This window comes from Phoca vitulina, unplaced genomic scaffold (genome assembly GCF_004348235.1).
Source record: "Phoca vitulina isolate PV1807 unplaced genomic scaffold, GSC_HSeal_1.0 scaffold51, whole genome shotgun sequence".
NCBI classification, from domain to species: Eukaryota; Metazoa; Chordata; class Mammalia; order Carnivora; family Phocidae; genus Phoca; species Phoca vitulina.
This window is the reverse complement of record NW_022589754.1, coordinates 2,573,638-2,593,610: the sequence shown is the minus strand read 5'-3', so window position 1 is coordinate 2,593,610 and position 19,973 is coordinate 2,573,638. Positions and strand designations below refer to the sequence as shown.

Genomic DNA, 19,973 nt, shown 5'->3' with positions numbered 1-19,973 from the left:
CATATGTATAGCTTTAAACATTGGACTTACTCCTTGGGAAAATGCATTTTCTGACAAACAAACTGGCTGACTAGAACATACATGTATTTATTGAATAATACTAGTAGTTTCAATCACTTTACATGGAGAAATACAACAAATTATAAATAAACCGAACTGCAAAGAAATGGAATTTTGGAGAATTTAGTCCCCAAATTTTATAGATGAGAAGACTGAGACAGCTAGTTAGTAGTTCACAAACTAATAGTCAGTACTCCTGGCTTCCAATCGGGTGTTTTTTTACTATACCACACAGTACACTTGTCTCATAGCCAATATCCAAACATAATTCCTTATGTGTTTTTCTAATGTTTAAAAGGTAGTTACAATCAAATCCCTGATTTATTTACTCTATAATAATTAGGATATGAGATTTACTCCACAATATACTCTACAGATAAGCTAGTATTCTTGAGACAGTTATGTTTTATAATTAGCAGCTATTAAATATAAGCAATTCCTTTTGTCTTAAATTGTTTTCTACTTCAAATTGCAGCTTAAAAGCTTCAGGACCCTATAAGCCACATGCTGACAGCCTTTGCATTTTTGTTTTAAAACTCAAAATTTTTAAATTATATATGTTAAAAGAGTTCATAGTCAAGGTTTGATCAATTTTTTTCCCCTAAATTAAATCAGGCCGGTTACACTGAACCTGTACAGCCTACTATGGCAGCCACTAGCCATATGTGGCTATTAAGCCTTTTAAAATGTGGGTAGTCCAACTTGTGGTGAGCATAGTATAGTGTATAAACTAGTTGAATCACTATGCTGTATACCTGAAACTAATGTAACATTGTGTGGCAACTATACACAAATAAATTTAATGAAAAAGAAAAATAATTTTTGAAAAATGTGGGTAGTCTAAATTTATATGGGCTCTAAGTATAAACTACATAGCAGGTTCTGAAGACTTAGTATAAAAAAAAGAATGTAAAATATCTTATTAATTTTTATACTGTTTAGATATTGAAATGATATATTGTGGATATACCAGGTTAAATAAAAGATATTCTTAAAATTAATTTCACCTGTTTCTTTTTTGTTTTTTAATGTGGCCACTAGAAATTTTTAAATTACATATGTAGCTTACATTATATTTCTATTGGACAGCTCTAAGTTTTCAATAATAAATATCTAGGTGGTACTGATAAAAAGTTTGTATATTCTCAAAGAATAAGTTAGCATTAAAACTGCATAATCACTAGTCAATGTCTGTGCTAAAGAAGAAATGATGTGTAAAAATACACTAAATACAGAAATCAGCTCTAGTTGGCTTTAAATTTGTGTTTTCCCCCAGTAGATTTATATTTTTAGTTTTGGTTAATACTGAAAATAGTTTATATTCCTTGAACACATATGAACTGATATGAGAGAAATATCGCCTAGAAGCATGGTAGAAAAAAAAGTCAGCCTTCATCTTGTTCAAACCACATATAAATGTGAGTTGACTTAAAAACAAATACTGACATATAACACCATCAGATACTCTGCAAATACAGACTAGGCTACAACTTAAAGGTTTTAGCAATTTAAAGTGAATGCAACAAAACAAAAGATATTTATAATTTATACCTTTGCTCCATCTGAAATATTGTCCCAGTTTCCACCACTCAATGAGAACTTGCCATTGCCTATACGTAGCAGTATCTCTTCAGGAGTATCATTGGGGCCATTAGCAAATGGAGTGTAGCTATTAATAAAATAGATTTTAATAGACATTAGGGCCTAACATACAAATTAAATCTAATTAAAAGTGAAGAGGATAAGACAACATGCAAATATTTACTACAGCAAATTGAGTATCATCTAATATTTTCCTTCATTCTTCATATCAAATTTTATATTTCAATGAACTTAATTCTAATGAATTAATTAATAGAGAGTCTTGCCTACATCGATATTTTTTTCCTTTGATCAGTTAATCAATGTAAAATAAAATAAAGGTGGCATTTCATGTAAAGCTATAGGCTTAAAATTGGACCAGAATAAAACATGCAAATTTTGTATTCTCCCAGGCATAAGTTAGCAAACCAAATATACCTACTATGAAGAAATCGTCAATTTTATATATTTAGAATGTATTTATCGATTAGTTCAAATTTATTCATTAGCATTTTATCAGTATTATCCACGGGAACAGGTTAACAATATTTTAATTAATGTCTATAAACAATGATTTAAATATTTATATCAATATAACAAAAAACCTCTATAGTTGAAGACAAATAGATTGTACAATGTTAAAGTAGTTTAAAAATTAATTATGGAATAACAAAAGTGATCAGTTTTGTAACATTCTAACAGGTGGAACTGAAAATCGTATTCAAATTTGGGAATAGAAAGGCTTATGGTTAAGAAGTATGAGGAAGATATCTTAATATGCTAATGCTTAATTCTCTTATGTAACAATTAAGTAGAGATAATTACTCTTCGCTTTAGTACTTCCTGTGGTCTATAACTAAATATTTTGTATATGTATATAGCATATCTATAAATATTTGGAATACACTGATATATGTAATTACCACCAAGTCAATAAATAATTCAGTCACAATATTCATAACATATTTACAACACTCCTGTTATGTCAAGAATATTTAAATTATATGAAACGCCTTCTTTAAAAAGTCACACCTAAGTATATTATATAATTACATTATAATTCTTCAAATTCCATTCTATGCCTTTTTCTACAGCCATATTTATTCTTAAATAACATTATTATTAAGACTAAAACAGCACTTATATTATTTGTAAATTACCAATAGTAAAATAATCCAATTATTCCTTTTTCTTTTAGTATTTATCTTTTTCAGAGAAGGCTGCTGTGTATGTTTCTGTAGTTTAGTATTCTGTTGCTATTTATATTTTTTATAAAGCTCAGTCTTACTTAATCTCTATCACCAGGAAAGCCAGAATTCAAATATTTTAAAAATTTAAATCAGTATCAACAAGCTCAATGGGCAAACACCCATTGAAAGAAGAAATTATTTTATGTTCAAGTAAACATTTTCAAACCTTAATGGACTGAAAGTAAAATACCAAAATAAAAATATGTGCTTTATTTTTAAAAGTTTTAGTTCTAGTTGAAAATTCTTTTAATGTATATATCTGAATAATGCCTCATCAAATACCTTACTTCATGTTTTCACATTTTATAAATAAACAATAGATGATATTTTAAAATGTTCATAGCATTTTACTTAAGGCTATTTTCATCTATCCATTTCTTTACAGATAGAGATATATAGATGAAATTCAAATTATGATGTGTATTATTATTTCTTACCCAGCCAGCATCGTGTAAAAAAGGACACCCAGGCTCCAAATATCACAAGCAGCATCATAGCCCTGCTGCATAAGAACCTGAGAAAGAAATACACATTATCTGGTATTACTCAGTATAAATTCGGTTTTATTATCCAAAAGGCAGTTGTATTTCCAATAATCTCACAAATGTTCACAATGTAAAAGCTTAGATCATTTAAATCTTTTCAATAATAGATTCATGTAATGTCAAAGGCAAAGTCTTTTGCAATTAGCAAGCATTAAGTAAATGGCTATTAATAAGGTGATTGAGTAACATGGGTCATTAAAAAAAAACAAAAAACTTTGAAGATATGATCCCTGACCCTAATGAGTTTTCACTCCTCCTCTTAGAAAAACCAGACACAGACAACAAAATTTAAGATTAATATTGTATAGAGAGCCTAATATGTACTATACACAATACTGTCTTTTCATCCTGACACTGACTCTATGAGGTAGATATTACTCTTTCTATTTTGAAGATGAGGACACTAAGGCAAATATATTATAATTTGCCCAACATCACAAAACTAGTAAGTAGTACAGTTGGTATTCTTACTCTAGAGATTGTGCTTTTAGTATCTATGATAATTGCCTCCTTACCATGCAAAAGATGGTAAGATAATATATGCTCTCATGAAAGCAAGATGCATTTATATTTTACATCAAAGCCTTATATGTTTTGGGAAGAGCAGTATATTTCTGGATCACGAAAACACATTTGATACATTCCAAATGGTTTCATTAATTTTTCATGCAATAGTTCAGCTAGTTGTTCTGTGTCTTAGAGCTAGTGATTATATCAAATAATATGTTTATTATATATTCATGTGAGTTTTCTCTATGAAATTAATAAAGTTTGTTGAAAAATAAAGAGATGACATGGATTACAAGAACAAATACTACAAAAATCTCTATAGTACCCAAAGCAATCTACACACTTAATGCAATCACTTAATGCAATCAAAACACCACCAGCATTTTTCAGAGTTAGAACAAACAATCCTAAAATTTGTATGGAACCACAAAAGACCCCAAACAGCCAAAGCAATCTTGAAAAAGAAAAGCAAAGCTGGAGGCAACACAATTCCAGACTTCAACTTATATTACAAAACTGGAATGATCAAGACAACATGGTAGTGGCACAAAAATAGACACATAGTTCAATAGAACAGAATAGAAAACTCAGAAATGAACCCACAAATCTATGGTCAATTAATCGTTGACAAAGCAGGAAAGAATATCCAATGAAAAAAAGAGTCTTTAACAAATGGTGTTGGGACAACAGGACAGCAACATGCAAGAGAATGAAACTGGACCACTTTCTAACACCATACAAAAAAATACACAAAATGGATTACAGACCAAAAAATGGATTAAAGACCTAAATTAAGACAGGAAACCATAAAGATCCTAAAAGACAACTGAGGCAGTAACCTCTTTGATACTGGCCATAAGAATATCTCTCTAGAGGGTGCCTGGGTGGCTCAGTTGGTTAAGAGACTGCCTTCGGCTCGGGTCGTGATCCTGGAGTCCCTGGATCGAGTCCCGCATCGGGCTCCCTGCACGGCGGGGAGTCTGCTTCTCCCTCTGACCCTCCCCCCTCGCATGTGCTCTCTCTCATTCTCTCTCTCTCAAATAAATAAATAAAATCTTAAAAAAAAAAAAAAAAAGAATATCTCTCTAGATGAGATCAGGCACGTTCAGGGTGGTATGACCTAACCTTACACCTAAAGGGGAAGGAGAAAGAACAGCAAATAAAGACTAAATCCGGCAGAAGAAGAGAAATAATAAGGAGGAGCAGAAATCAATGAAATAGAAAACAAAAGAAGAGTAAAAAAATATTTAAAAAAAAAGTGTTTCTTTCTTTACAATTTTGAGATGTAGTTTCTTCTAACAAACTGACCAAAATACACTCAGGATATAGTGTATTGCTCTGTTCTGTTCACCTGCCTGTTTATATTCCTTATTTTTTCTCTCTTTTTTGTATTTAAATTTTCATTTTACAGTTACATTCCATCCTTTCATTGTATTTAATTTATTTTTGTACATATATAAGTTTTTCTTTCTGTACATTTTGGGATCTACTTTTCCAGCAAAAGGACCAAAATACACAGGATCCAGTGTATTGTTCTAGTCTGTTCATCTGTCTGATTATATCCTCTTTAAAAAAAATTTTTTTTCAGTTTCAGGTCTCTTCTGATTTGTTTAGTATATATTTCTCTGGGGTTGTTATTGCCATTTTAGCACTTTGTTCTCTTGTCCATCTATTCTTCTCTGGATAGAATCACAAGAAGGAAAAACTCACCTCAAAAAAGAGAACAAAAGGCAGGCAGTACTGACCGCCAGGGACCTAATCAGTACAGACATAAGTAAGATGTCAGAACTAGAGTTCGGAATACTGATTATAAAGATACAAGCTGAGCTTGAAAAAAGCATAGAAGACACTAGAGAATCATTTTCTGGAGAAATAAAAGAACTAAAATCTAATCAAGTCAAAATAAAACAGGCTATTAATGAGATGCCATAAAAAATGGAGGCTCTAACTGCTACGATAAATGAGGCAGAAGAGAGAATTAGTGATATAGAAGACAAAATGATGCAGAATAAAGAAGATGAGAAAAAAAAGATAACTATTGGATCATGAGGGGAGAATTTGAGACATAACTGACACCAGAAAGTGAAACAATATTAGAATAATTGGGATCCCAGAAGAAGGGGAAATAGAGACGGGCAAGAGGTATATTGGAGCAAACTATAGCAGAGAAATTCCTTAATCTGGGGAAGGAAATAGGCATCCAAATCCAGGAGGCACAGAAAACCCCCCTCAAAGTCACCCCAACATACAATAGTGAAACATGCATATCTCAGAGACAAAGAGAAAATCCTGAAAGCAGCTCGGGACAAGAGGTCCATAACCTAAGAAATATTAGACAGGCAGCAGACATATCCACAGAGACCTGGCAGTCCAGAAAAGGCTGGCATGACATATTCAGTGTACTAAATGAGAAGAACATGCAGCCAAGAATACTTTATCCAGCAAGGTTGTCATTCAGAATGGAAGGAGAGATGTAGAGCTTCCAGGATAGAGAGAAACTAAAATAATATGTGATCACTAAACCAGCCATGCAAGAAATATTAAGGGGGATCCTGTAAGTGAAGAGAGCCCAAGAATAACATAGACCAGAAAGGAACAGAGACAGTCTATAGAAACAGGGGCTTTACAGGTAATACAGTGGCAATAAATTCATATCTTTCAATAATTACTCTGAATGTAAATGGACTAAATGCTCCAATCAGAAGACATAGGATATCAAAATGGATGAAAAAATGAGACCCATCAATATTCTGCTTCAAAAAGACTCATTTTACACTGAAAGACACCTCCAGATTGAAAGTGAGAGGGTGGAGAACTATTTATCATGCTAATGGACATCAAAAGAAAGCTGGAGTGGCCATCCTTCTATCAGACAAACTAGATTTTAAACAAAAGACTGTAACAAGACATGAAGAAGGACACTATATCATAACAAAGGGTCTATTAAACAAGAAGACTGAACCATTGTAAATATTTATGCCCCTAAATTGGGAGAAGCCAAATATATAAACCAATTAATAAGAAAATTAAAGAAAATCATTGATAATAATACAACAATAGAGGGGACTTTAACACCCCACTCACAGTAATGGACAGATAATCTAAGCAGAAGATCAACAAGAAAACAAGGGCTTTGAATGACACAGAGGACCAGATGGACTTAACAGATATATACAGAGCATTCCATCCTAAAGTAAAAGAATACACATTCTTCTCGAGTGCACATGGAACATTCTCCAGACGAGATCACATAGTGGGTCACAAATAAGGTTTCCATGGGTACCAAAAGTTTGGGATTATTCCCTGCATATTTTCAGACAATGCTTTGAACCTGGAACTCAATCACAAGAGGAAAGTCGGAAAGAACTCAAATACATGGAGGCTAAAGAGCATCCTACTAAAGAATGAATGGGTCAACCAGGAAATTAAAGAAGAATTAAAAAAATTCATGGAAACAAATGAAAATGAAAACACAACTGCTCAAAATCTTTGGGATGCAGCAAAGGCAGTCCTAAGTGGAAAGTATATAGCAATACAAGCCTTTCTCAAGAAACAAGAAAGGTCTCAAATACACAACCTAACCTTACACCTAAAGGGGAAGGAGAAAGAACAGCAAATAAAGACTAAATCCAGCAGAAGAAGAGAAATAATGAGGAGCAGAAATCAATGAAATAGAAACCAAAAGAAGAGTAGAACAGATCAACAAAACTAGGAGCTGGTTGTTTGAAACAATTAATAAGATTGATAAAGCCCTGGCTAGACTTATCAAGAAAAAAAGAGAAAGGATCCAAGTAAATAAAATCATGAATGAAAGAGGAAGATCACAAACAACACCAAAGAAATACAAGCAATTATAACAACATATTATGAGCAACTATATGCCGACAAATTAGACAATCTGGAAGAAATGTATGCATTCCTAGAAACAGATAAACTACTAGAGACATAAACTACCAAAACTGAAACAGGAAGAAATAGAAAACCCGAACAGACCAACAACCAGGAAAGAAATTGAAGAAGTAATCAAAAATTTCCCGACAAACAAGAGTCCAAGGCCAGATGGCTTCCCAGGGGAATCCTACCAAACATTTGAAGAATTCATACCTATTCTTCTGAAGCTGTTTCAAAAAATAGAAATGGAACGAACTTCCAAACTCTTTCTATGAGGCCAGCATTACATTGATCCCAAAACCAAAGACTCCACCAAAAAGATTTACAGACCAATATCCATGATGAACATGGATGCCAAAATTCTCACCAAAATACTAGCCAGTAGGATCCAACAGAACATTAAAAGGATTATTCACCACGCCTACATGGGATTTATTTCTGGGTTCCAAGGGTGATTCAACAACCACAAATCAAGTAATTTGATACATCATATTAACAAAAGAAAGGACAAGAAACATATGATCCTCTCAATAGATGCAGAGAAAGCATTTGACAAAATACAGTATTCTTTCTTGATTAAAACTCTCCACAGTGTAGGGATAGAGGGAACATACCTCAATGTCATAAAAGCCATCTACGAAAATCCCACAGTGAATATCATTCTCAATGTGGAAAAACTGCGAGCTTTTCCCCTAAGGAGGAACACAACAGGGATGTCCACTATCACCACTGTTGTTCAACGTAGTACTAGAAGTCCTAGCCTCAGCAGTCAGAGAACAAAAAGAAAGAAAAGACATCCTAATCAGCAAATAAGAAGTCAAATTCACACGTTGCAGATGACATGAAACTCTATGTGAAAAACCCAAATGACTCTACTGCTAGAACTCATACAGGAATTCAGCAATGTGGCAGGATATAAAATCAATGCACAGAAATCAGTTGCATTATATCTATTAACAATGACACAGAAAAAGAGAAATTAAGGAGTCAATCCCATTTACAATTGCACCAAAGGCCATATACCTAGGAATAAACCTATCAAATGAGGCAAAGGATCTGTACTCAGAAAATTATAGGATGCTCATGAAAACATTGAGGAAGACACAAAGAAATAGAAAAAATGTTCCATGCTCATGGACTGGACGAACAAATATTGTTAAATTGTCCATGCTACCTAAAACAATCCATTCAATGCAATCCCTATCAAAACACCATCGACTTTTTTCACAGAGCTGGAACAAACATTCCTAAAATTTGTATGGAACCAGAAAACACTCTGAATAGCCAAAGGAATGTTGAAAAAGAAAACCAGAACTGATGGCATCACAATCCTGGACTTAAAGCTATATTACAAAGTTGTAATCATCAAGAAAGTATGGTATTGGCACAAAAACAGACACATAGATCAATGGAACAGAAGGAGAACCGAGAAATGGATCCTCAATTCTATGGTAAACTAATCTTTGACATAGCCGGAAAGAATATCCAGTGGAAAAAATACAGTCTCTTCAACAAATGGCGTTGGGAAAATTAAAGAGCCACATGCAGAAGAATGAAACTGGACAAATTCCTTATACCATACACAAAAATAGACTCAAAATGGATGAAAGACCTAAATGTGAGTCAGGAATCCATTAAAATCCTAGAGGATAACACAGGCAGCAACCTCTGTGACCTTGGCCACAGCAACTTCCTTCAAGACACATCTGCAAAGACAGAAATGAACTACTGGGACTTCATCAAGATAAAAAGCTTTTGCACAGCAAAGGAAACATTTGACAAAACCAAAAGACAACAAACAATGGGAGAATATATTTGTAAATGACATATCAGATAATGGGCTACTATCCAAAATCTTTAAAGAACTTATCAAACTCAACACCCAAAGAACAAATAACGGAATCAAGAATTAGGCAGAAAACTTGAACAGACATTTCTCCCAAGAAAACATACAAATGCCAATAGACACATGAAAAAATGCTCCCCATCACTTGGCATTAGGAAATACAAATCAAAACCACAAGCGATACCACCTCACACCAGTCAGAATGGCTAAAATTAACAAGTCAGGAAATGATAGATGTTGGCGAAGATGCAGAGAAAGGGGAAGCCTCTTACACTGTTGTTGGGAATGCAAACTGGTACAGCCACTCTGGAAAACAGTATGGAGGTTTTTCAAAAAGTTGAAAATAGAGCTACCCTACAACCTAGCAATTATATTACTGGGTATTTACCCCAAAGATAAAAACGTAGTGATCTGAAGGGGCACCTGTACCCCAATGTTTATAGCAGCAATGTCCACAATAGTCAAACTATGGAAAGAGCCCAGATGTCCATCGACAGATGAATGGATAAAGAAGATGTAGGATTTTTGGGGCAAAGACGGCAGAGAAGTAGGAGATCCTATCTCAACCAGTCCCCTGAATTCAGCTGGATATCTACCAGACCACTCTGAACACCCACAAAATCAGACTGAGATGTAAGAAGATATATCTGGATCTCTACAAACAGAATATCATTGGTGGATGGTTTCAAGGTATGAAGTGGGGAGCCGTAATTTCGGAGGCAAATATCGGAAGATAAATGGAACAGGGAGGGAGGCTCCGGGATCCTGTGCCACTGGAGTGCAAAAGCCTCCCATGCTGGAGACCGGGCAAAGACTTGCAGACTGGTAGTGGTGGGGAAAGGACTTTAGGGCAGTCCCCCGGATTGAAACCTGGAGCTCCGAGGGCACAGGTGCGAACTGGGGGCAGCTGGTGGTTTTAGAAACACAAGAGTAGAGACAAGCCTGGACCTGGAGGCGAGGGCTGGGAGTGCTGCTGTGGGGCACACAACCCAGGTCACCACAGTTTTAGCAGCACAGACAGAAATGAAGACTGTGGCCTGGACAGCTCACTGAAGAACAGACTGTGATCTATCTGTTCTGAGGCAGAGGTTTGGAAATGATCAGTTCTGCTCTAAGTGTTGGAAGAGACATGGAAATCTGCCAGGGAAAGCAACCAGAGAACAAAAGCCCACCCAAAACCGGTTTTCACTGAGCCCATACCCCCCACGCACAAACAGGGAGCAGGGCAACTCGGCCCAAACACGGTTGCCTGAGTAACAGCGCAGCAGGCCCCTCCCCCAGAAGACAGGCTGGAAGAACAAGAGGCCGGCAACCCTAAGGTACCAATAAAGCAGGTGCATCTTGCTTGGGTTCTGGTCAATAATTTGGAATCTGTACATCCCCTCAACCACCCCTCAACAGAATGACTAAGAGGAGGAACCCCCAAAATAGGAAAGACTCAGAGATCGTGACCTCTGATGCGGAACTGATGGATATGGATATAAGCTAGATGTCGGAAATGGACTTCAGGGTCACAGTTATAAAGACAATAGCTAGGATGGAGAAAACGATTAATGGCAACATAGATTCTCTAAGGGCAGAAAAGAGAGCTGATCTGGCAGAACTTAAAAATACTATCAGTGAGATCCTATCTAATCTAGATACACTAACAGCTAGGGTAAACAAGGGAGAAGAATGAATTAGTGATCTAGAAGACAAAGAGAGAAAAGAAGGAACAGGAGGAGGCCTGGAACAAACAGCTTAATATCCATGAAAACAGAATTAGAGAAATAAGTGATGCTATGGAACATTCCAATGTCAGAATCATTGGGATCCCTGAGGGGATGGAGAGAGAGAGAGGACTAGAAGATATATTTGAGCAAATCATAGCTGAGAACTTCCCTAATCTGGGGAATGAAACGAGCATTCTTGTCCTAGAGGCAGAGAGGACCCCTCCCAAGATCAAGGAGAACAGACCAGTGCCCCAGCAAGTAATAGTAAAACTCACAAAACTTAGAACCAATGAAACCATCGTAAGGGAACTTGGGGGAAGAGATTCCTTATGTACAGAGGGAGGAACATCTGAATAACATCAGACCTGTCCACAGAGACTTGGCAAGCCAGAAAGGGCTGGCAAGACATATTCAGGGTACTAAATGAGAAGAACATGCAGCCAAGAACACTTTATCTGGCAAGGCTGTCATTTCGAATGGATGGAGAGATACAGAGCTTCCAGGACTGGCAGAAACTGAAAGAATATGTGACCACTAAGTCGGCCCTGCAAGAAATATTAAGGGGGGGTTCTATAACAGGAGAAAGACCCCAAGAGTGATATAGAACAAAAATTTACAATCTATAGAAACAAGGATCTCACAGGCAACATGATGACAATAAAATCATATCTTTCAATAATCACTCTCAACATGAACGGCCTAAATGCTCCCATGAAATGGCACAGTGTTGCCGACTGGATAAAAAGACAGGACCCATCCATATGCTGTCTACAAGAGACTCATTTGGAACCTAAAGATACATCCAGACTGAAACTGAACGGATGGAGATCCATCTTTCATGGCAACGGACCTCAAAAGAAAGCTGGGGTAGCAATTCTCACATCAGACAAATTAGATTATAAGCTAAAGACTGTAGTTAAAGACACAGAAGGACACTATATCATTCTTAAAGGGTCTATTCCACAAGAAGATCTAACAATTTTAAATATCTATGCCCCCAACATGGGAGCAGCCATCTACATAAGCCAACTGTTAACCAAAATAAAGAGACATATTGATAATAATATGTTAATTGTAGGAGACCTAAACACTCCACTCTCAGCAACAGACAGATCATCTAAGCAGAAAATCAACAAAGAAACAAGAGCTTTGAATGACACACTGGACCAGATAGACCTCAAAGATATATACAGAACATTCCACCCTAAGAAAACAGAATACTCATTCTTCTTGAGCTCACATGGAACTTTCTCCAGAATAGACCACATACTGGGTCACAAATCAGGTCTCAACCGATACCAAAAGACTGAGATTATTCCCTGCATATTCTCAGACCATAATGCTTTAAACTGGAACTCAATCATAAGAAAAAATTTGGAAGAAATTCAAACACTTGAAAGCTAAAGACCACTCTGCTTAAGAATGTTTGGGTCAACCAGGAAATCAAAGAAGAATTTAAACAATTCATGGAAACCAATAAGAACGAAAACACATAGGTCCAAAACCTATGGGCTACTGCAAAGGCTGTCCTGAGGGGGAAATACACAGCCATCCAAGCCTCACTCAAAAAAGTAGAAAATCCCGAATTCACCAACTAACTCTACACCTTAAAGAACTGGAGAAGAAACAACAAATGATGCCAAAGCCATGCATTAGAAGAGAAATAATTAAGAGTACAGCAGAGATAAACGAATTAGAAACTAGAAATACAGTAGAGCAGATCAGTGAAACTAGAAGCTGGTTCTTTGAAAGAATTAATAAGATTGATAAACCACTGGCCAGACTTATCCAAAAGAAAATAGAAAGGACCCAAATTAATAAAATTATGAACAAAAGGGGAGAGATCACAACTAACACCAAGGAAATAGAAACAACTATTAGAAATTATTACCAACAACTATATGACAATAAATTAAGCAACTTGGAAGAAATGGATGTCTTCTGGGGAAACCTACAAACTACCAAGACTGAAACAGGAAGAAATTGACAACCTGAATAGACCAATAACCAGTAACGAGATTGAAGCAGTGATCAAAAACCTCCAAAAAAAACAAGAGTCCAGGGCCTGACGGATTCCCTGGGGAATTCTACCAAACATTCAAAGAAGAAATAATACCTATTCTCCTGAAGCTGTTTCAAAAAATAGAAACAGAAGGAAAGCTTCCAGACTCATTCTATGAGGCCTGCATTACCTTGATCCCCAAACCAGGCAGAGACCCCATCAAAAAGAATTTCAGACTGATATCCCTGATGAATATGGATTCCAAAATCCTCAACAAAATCCTAGCTAACAGGATCCAACAATACATTTTTTTAAAAGATTTTTATTTATTTATTTGACAGAGAGAGACAAAGCGAGAGACGGAACACAAGCAGGTGGAGTGGGAGAGGGAGAAGCAGGCTTCCCGTGGAGCAGGGAGCCCGATGCGGGACTCGATCCCAGGACCCTGGGATTATGACCTGAGCCGAAGGCAGACGCTTAAGGATACAAAATCAATGCACAGAAATCAGTTGCTTTCTTATACACTAACAATGCAAGTATAGAAAGAGAAATTAGAGAATCAATTCCATTTATAATAGTACCACAATCCATAAGATACCTCGGAATAAACCTAACCAAAGAGGTAAAGGATCTATACTCTAGGAACTACAGAACACTCATGAAAGAAATTGAAGAAGACACAAAAAGATGGAAAAACATTCCATGCTCATGGATCAGAAAATAAACATTGTTAAAATGTCTATGCTGCCCAGAGCAATCTATACCTTCAATGCCATACTGATCAAAATTCCAATGACATTTTTCAAAGGGCTGGAACAAACAATCCTAAAATTTGTATGGAATCAGAAGAGACCCTGAATCGCCAAGGAAATGTTGAAAAAGAAAAACAAAGCTGGGGGCACCACGTTGCCCAATGTCAAGCTATATTACAAAGCTGTGATCACCAAGACAGCATGGTACTGGCACAAAAACAGACATATCGACCAAAGGAACAGAATAGAGAACCCAGATATGGACCCTCAACCTACGGTTAAATAATCTTCGACAACATAGGAAAAAATATGCAATGGAAAAAAGTCTCGTCAATAAATGGTGCTGGGAAAATTGGACAGCCACATGCAGAAGAAGGAAACTCGACCATTCTCTTACACTATACAGAAAGATAAACTCAAAATGCATGAAACATCTCAATGTGAGACAGGAATCCATCAAAATCCTAGAGGAAAACATAGGCAGTAACCTCTTCAACATTGGTCACAGGAACTTCTTTCAAGAGACATCTCCAAAGGCAAGGGAATCAAAAGTGAAAATGAAGTTTTGGGATTTCATCAAGATAAAAAGCTTCTGCACAGCAAAGGAAACAGTCAACAAAACAAAGAGGCAGCCCACGGAATGGGAGAAGATATTTGCAAATGACACTACAGACAAAGGGCTGATATCCAATATCTATAAAGCACTTCTCCAACTCAACACCCAAGAAACAAATAATCAAGTCAAAAAATGGGCAGAAGACATGAACAGACACTACTCCAAAGAAGACATACAAATGGCTACCAGACACATGAAAAAATGTTCATCATTCACCATTAGGTAAATTCAAATCAAAACTACATTGAGATACCACCTTACACCAGTTAGAATGGCAAAAATTGACAAGGCAGGAAGCAACAAATTTTGGCAAGGATGTGGAGAAAGGGGAACCCTCTTACATTGTTGGTGGGAATGCAAGTTGGTACAGCCACTTTGGAAAACAGTGTGGAGGTGTCTCAAAAAGTTAAAAATAGAGCTACCCTATGACCCAGCAATTGCACTATTGGGTATTTACCCCAACGATACAGATGTAGTGAAAAGAACGGCAATATGCATCCCAATGTTCATAGCAGCCATGTCCACAATAGCCAAACTGGAAGGAGCCAAGATGCCCTTCAACAGAGGAACGGATAAAGAAGATGTGGTTCATATATACAATGGAATATTACTCAGTCATCGCAAAGATGAATACCCAACTTTTCATCAGCATGGATGAGACTGGAGGAGATTATGCTACGTGAAATAAGTCAAACAGAGAAAGTCAATTATCATATGGTTTCCCTTATTTGTGGAACAGAAAGAATAGCATGGAGGACATTAGGAGAAGGAAGGGTAAAGCGAAGGGGGGGTAATTGGAGGGGGAGACGAACCATGGGAGACTATGGACTCCAAGAAACAAACTGAGGGTTTTAGAGGGGAGGGCTGTGGGGGGATGGGTTGGCCCGGTGATGGTATTAAGGAGGGCACATATTGCATGGAGTACTGTGTGTTCTACAGAAACAATGAATCCTGGAACACTACATCAAAAACTAATGAAGTACTGTATGGTGACCAACATAACATAATAATTTTTAAAAAATTAAAAATAAAAATAAATAAAAATTAAAAAACAATGACTAAAGTAAAAAAAAATAATAAAGTAACTCAGGGAAGTAGGAAGTGGAATGTTGATGTAACAAGATTGGCCATGCTTAAGGAAAAAAAAAAAGTGGCATATATATATACAATGGCTTACTACTCAGCCATCAAAAAATGCACTGACGTGGATAGAACTAGAGACTATTATGCTAATCAAAATACGTCAGTCAGAGAAAGATGAATATTATGTGATTTCACACATATGTGAAATTTAAGAAGCAAAAGGTGCAAAGGAGAAAAAAGGAGACAGAGAGGCAAAGCAAGCAATAGCCCCTTAAGTATAGAGAATAAATTGATGGTTACCAGAGGGAAGGTGGGTGGCAGGATGGGTTAAATAGGTGATGGGGATTAAGGAATGCACTTGTGATGAGCATTGGGTGGTATATGGAAGTGTTGAATCACTATATTGTACACCTGAAATTAATATTACACTGTATGTTAACTAACTGGAATTCAAATAAAAACTTAAAAATATAAAAAAAATGGATAAACCCACTGCTAAAGCTTTTAGACATAAAAACAAAATATAAATATTATTAATGCATTAACACTGTGAATTGCATAACCAGCAGCATGGACATTTTATTTATAAAAGGCTAAAAATATTAATGTTTGGCTTTGACAATTACCAGACATAAATAACGAGTATCTATCTCACATAAAATTCAAGATATAAATTTTTCCTAGTCAAAGAGTACTTATAAGAACAATCAAGTGCACGTATTGAATGGAGCAGTGGGTGTTATATGCAAACAATGAATCATGGAACACTACATCAAAAACTAATGATGTGGGGTGCCTGGGTGGCTCAGTCGTTAAGTGTCTGCCTTCAGCTCAGGTCATGATCCCAGGGTCCTGGGATCGAGCCCTGCATCGGGCTCCCTGCTCCTCGGGAAGCCTGCTTCTCACGCTCCCCCTGCTTGTGTTCCCTCTCTTGCTGTGTCTTTCTCTGTCAAATAAATAAATAAAATCTTGAAAAAAAAATACTAATGTAATGTATGGTGATTAACATAACATAATAAAATAAAATTTAAAAAAAAAAGAACAATCAAGTGCAAACTTGAAAAGCTAATATCAAAATACCTATATAACTAGCTTATGTAAGTAATAATAGGGACCACAAAGGCTCTAATGAATAACGAGTTATTGCTAAACAACTCACATCAGACAACTTCCATCCAATTTATTGTAGGTTCCTTTAAGTCAGGCTCATTTTTAGACTTCAGTACACATTAAACATTAGTAGAAAAATATCATGTGTTTACTTTTATAAAGAATAAAATATTTCTGGAGAATATTAATTTTTGCAATACAGTTATAGTAGAAAAGGACATCAATGAAGTAAAGCTTAGAAGGTTGATTGATACATATCAAAAAATGAACAAATATTTCTTCCTTATTAATAAGTCAAAATTGTACTAATTAGAATATCTCTTAGCAAATAAGGACTCTATTTACTATGATGAGATAGTGAATTTATACTCCCATAAATGCTATTATTTATTCAAATATCTGCATGGATACTTGAATCTTTCTGATTCTAGTTTAAAAGATAATGTATTTCATATACTTTATTCCTAATTTTTGAAAAGGTCTGAAATTTAGAAAGAAATCTTACCTAAAATCTCTGTATTTCATTCATAAAAATTATAAATATTAATTTATTGCTAGCAGAGGCTTCAGCACTTGATCATAAAACCTTTCAAAGTATTTTGAAAATACAAATACTACCCAAAGATAGCTGAAGTACTAATTATGGAGAAGTGGTCTCCAGGCGCCCACTTGAAAACCTTCACTACTACAGGGGAAGGGGTTAAGATGGTGGAGTATGAAGGGGACCCTATGCTTGCCTCATCTCTTGAAAACAGATAGATAAATATCAAATCATTCTGATCACCCAGGAAATCAATGGGAGGACGGACAGAACAAACTGCACAACTACAGGGAGAAAAGAGGCCACATCAAGGAAGGTAGGAGGTGCAGAGACATGATGTGGGGGAAAAAAAATCACAGGTGTTGCAGAATGGAGGGAGCTCTGTTGACAGCAAGGGGAGAGAGAGAAAGATTGAGGAGTGCACAGGGGATTGCACAAGAAAAACATTTCCCCCAAACCACTGATTGGGAAAACAAGAGGGACTAGGGAAAACAAGAGGGGTCTTAGTTTGCATGAGGAGAAACAGTTCCCACTCTTGGGAGTGCATTTAGGAGAGGGGGCACTGCCTCTCAGAGGACAAGAGTTGGCAGGTGCCATTGCACTGCCTCACTCATTAGCATAAGAGAAGAGACACCTGATGAGGGAAGTTAACCTGGACACCAGCTTCTTGCTGTTCTTTACTATAAACTCCAATCCTCTGTACACTCATGCGACTGCCCTTCAGGGACAATCCAGCACCAGCCACAGTGTGGTGAGACCCTTCCCCAGAGGATCAGTTGGGTTCAGGCCATGCTGGTTTCCCAAAATTTGGAGTTTTGAAACCTAGCTGGCATGCCTGAGATAAAACACAGGATCACTGCGCCACCAGGTGGGCAAACAGCTCAGATACAGACAGAGTGAAGGCAAAAATCTGAGGGATGCCTAGGACACACAAGGAGAGACTGTTCATTCACTCTTCTGTGAGGGTGAACTGAACAGCTATGGGTGCGAACGTCCCTCTCTGGGGACAAGAGAGCAGACCGATGTCATTTCTCCCCTTGCCCATCAGCACAGATGGAATTCAGTGAGCAGCATAGCAACCACAGTGAAGACTTGAGCTGCTTACACCAAGCCCTGTCCCCCTGTGCTCTGCAGGTGCTTTTTCACTAGGGTAAGAGTGCCTGAGAGTCACATCAGCAGTGGGCTCCTCCCCCAAAAGACCAGTACAACCCCCTCTCCCCTGCACACACCAAATCAACTGACCATAGAATACTGCAAACCTTCAGCTCTAGTGGAAATAGGATTTGGCCTCTTTTAACATGCAGACAACTACTTAAAACTCGACACACACTGGACAAGGTCCAAACACTCTCCACTACATGCAAGGAAAACTGTGCAGGGGACTGACCTGAGGAAAAGAGCAGCCAAAACACAACAGCAGAGTGCACACAGCATACACCAGAAACAATTCCCGAAGAACCAGATCCTGGACAGTATACGAATTCATCCCAAAAGAAAGAACAAGAAGTCAAGGATAGGGATCTCATCAAAACAGATATAAGTAATATGCCTGAACCAGAATTTAAAACAACAGTCAGAAGGATACTGGCTTGGCTAGAGAAAAACACCAGGAGTCCCTCACCACAGAGATAAAAGACCTAAAACCTAGTCTAGCCAAATTAAAAAATGGTATAATGGAGATGTGAAACTGACTGGATGTAATGACCACAAGTAGGGAACAATCAGAAGAACAAATAAGTGATAAAGAAGATAAAATTGTGGAAAATAATGAAGCTGAAAAGAAGAGGGAAAGAAAAATACTGGACCATTAATGTACACTTAGGGACCTCAGCAACTATATGAAGCATAATAACATTCATATCATAGGGGGCCCAGAAGAAGAAGAGAGTGAAAAATGAGCAGAAGGTTTATTTGAGGAAATTAGAGCTGAAAACTTCCCTAATCTTGGGAAGGAAACAGATATCCCAATCCAGAAGGCACAGAGAACTCCCATCAAAATCAACAAAGCAAACTAACACTAAGATATATTATAGTTAAATTTGAAAAACACAGTGATAAAGGTAAAATCCTAAAAGGAACAAGACAAAAAAGAAGTCCCTAACTTATAAGGGAAGACAAATAAGGTTAGCAGCGGATCTCTCCACAGAAACATGACAGGCCAGGAGGGAGTAGCATGATAGATTCAACATGTTGAATGGGAAAAAATATATATGCAGCCAAGAATACTTTATCCAGCAAGGCTGCCATTCAGAATAGAAGGAAATATAAGTTTCCCAGATAAAAACTAAAGGAGTTCATGACCACTAAACCAGCCCTGCAGGAAATATTAAAGGGGACTCTTTGAGTGGGAAAGTAAGACCAAAAGCACCAAGGACTAGAAAGGAACACAGAAAATCTCCAGAAACACTGACTTTACAGGTAATACAATGGCACTAAATTCCTATCAATAATCACTCTCAGTGTAAATGAACTAA

General features: G+C 36.8%; 1 protein-coding gene across 3 annotated transcripts in view; it reads right to left on the bottom strand.

Annotated features, from left to right (window-relative positions):
* Positions 1 to 19,973, bottom strand: part of RPS6KA6 (ribosomal protein S6 kinase A6) — a 200,487-nt gene that overhangs the window by 21,052 nt on the left and 159,462 nt on the right. For all 3 annotated transcript variants that reach the window (XM_032387854.1, XM_032387856.1, XM_032387855.1), the window contains 2 exons: positions 3,329 to 3,405; positions 1,612 to 1,729 (listed from right to left, as the gene is read on the bottom strand). In XM_032387854.1, the coding sequence (XP_032243745.1) occupies positions 1,612 to 1,729; positions 3,329 to 3,405 (195 nt within the window). The remainder of the gene's footprint in view (positions 1 to 1,611; positions 1,730 to 3,328; positions 3,406 to 19,973) is intronic.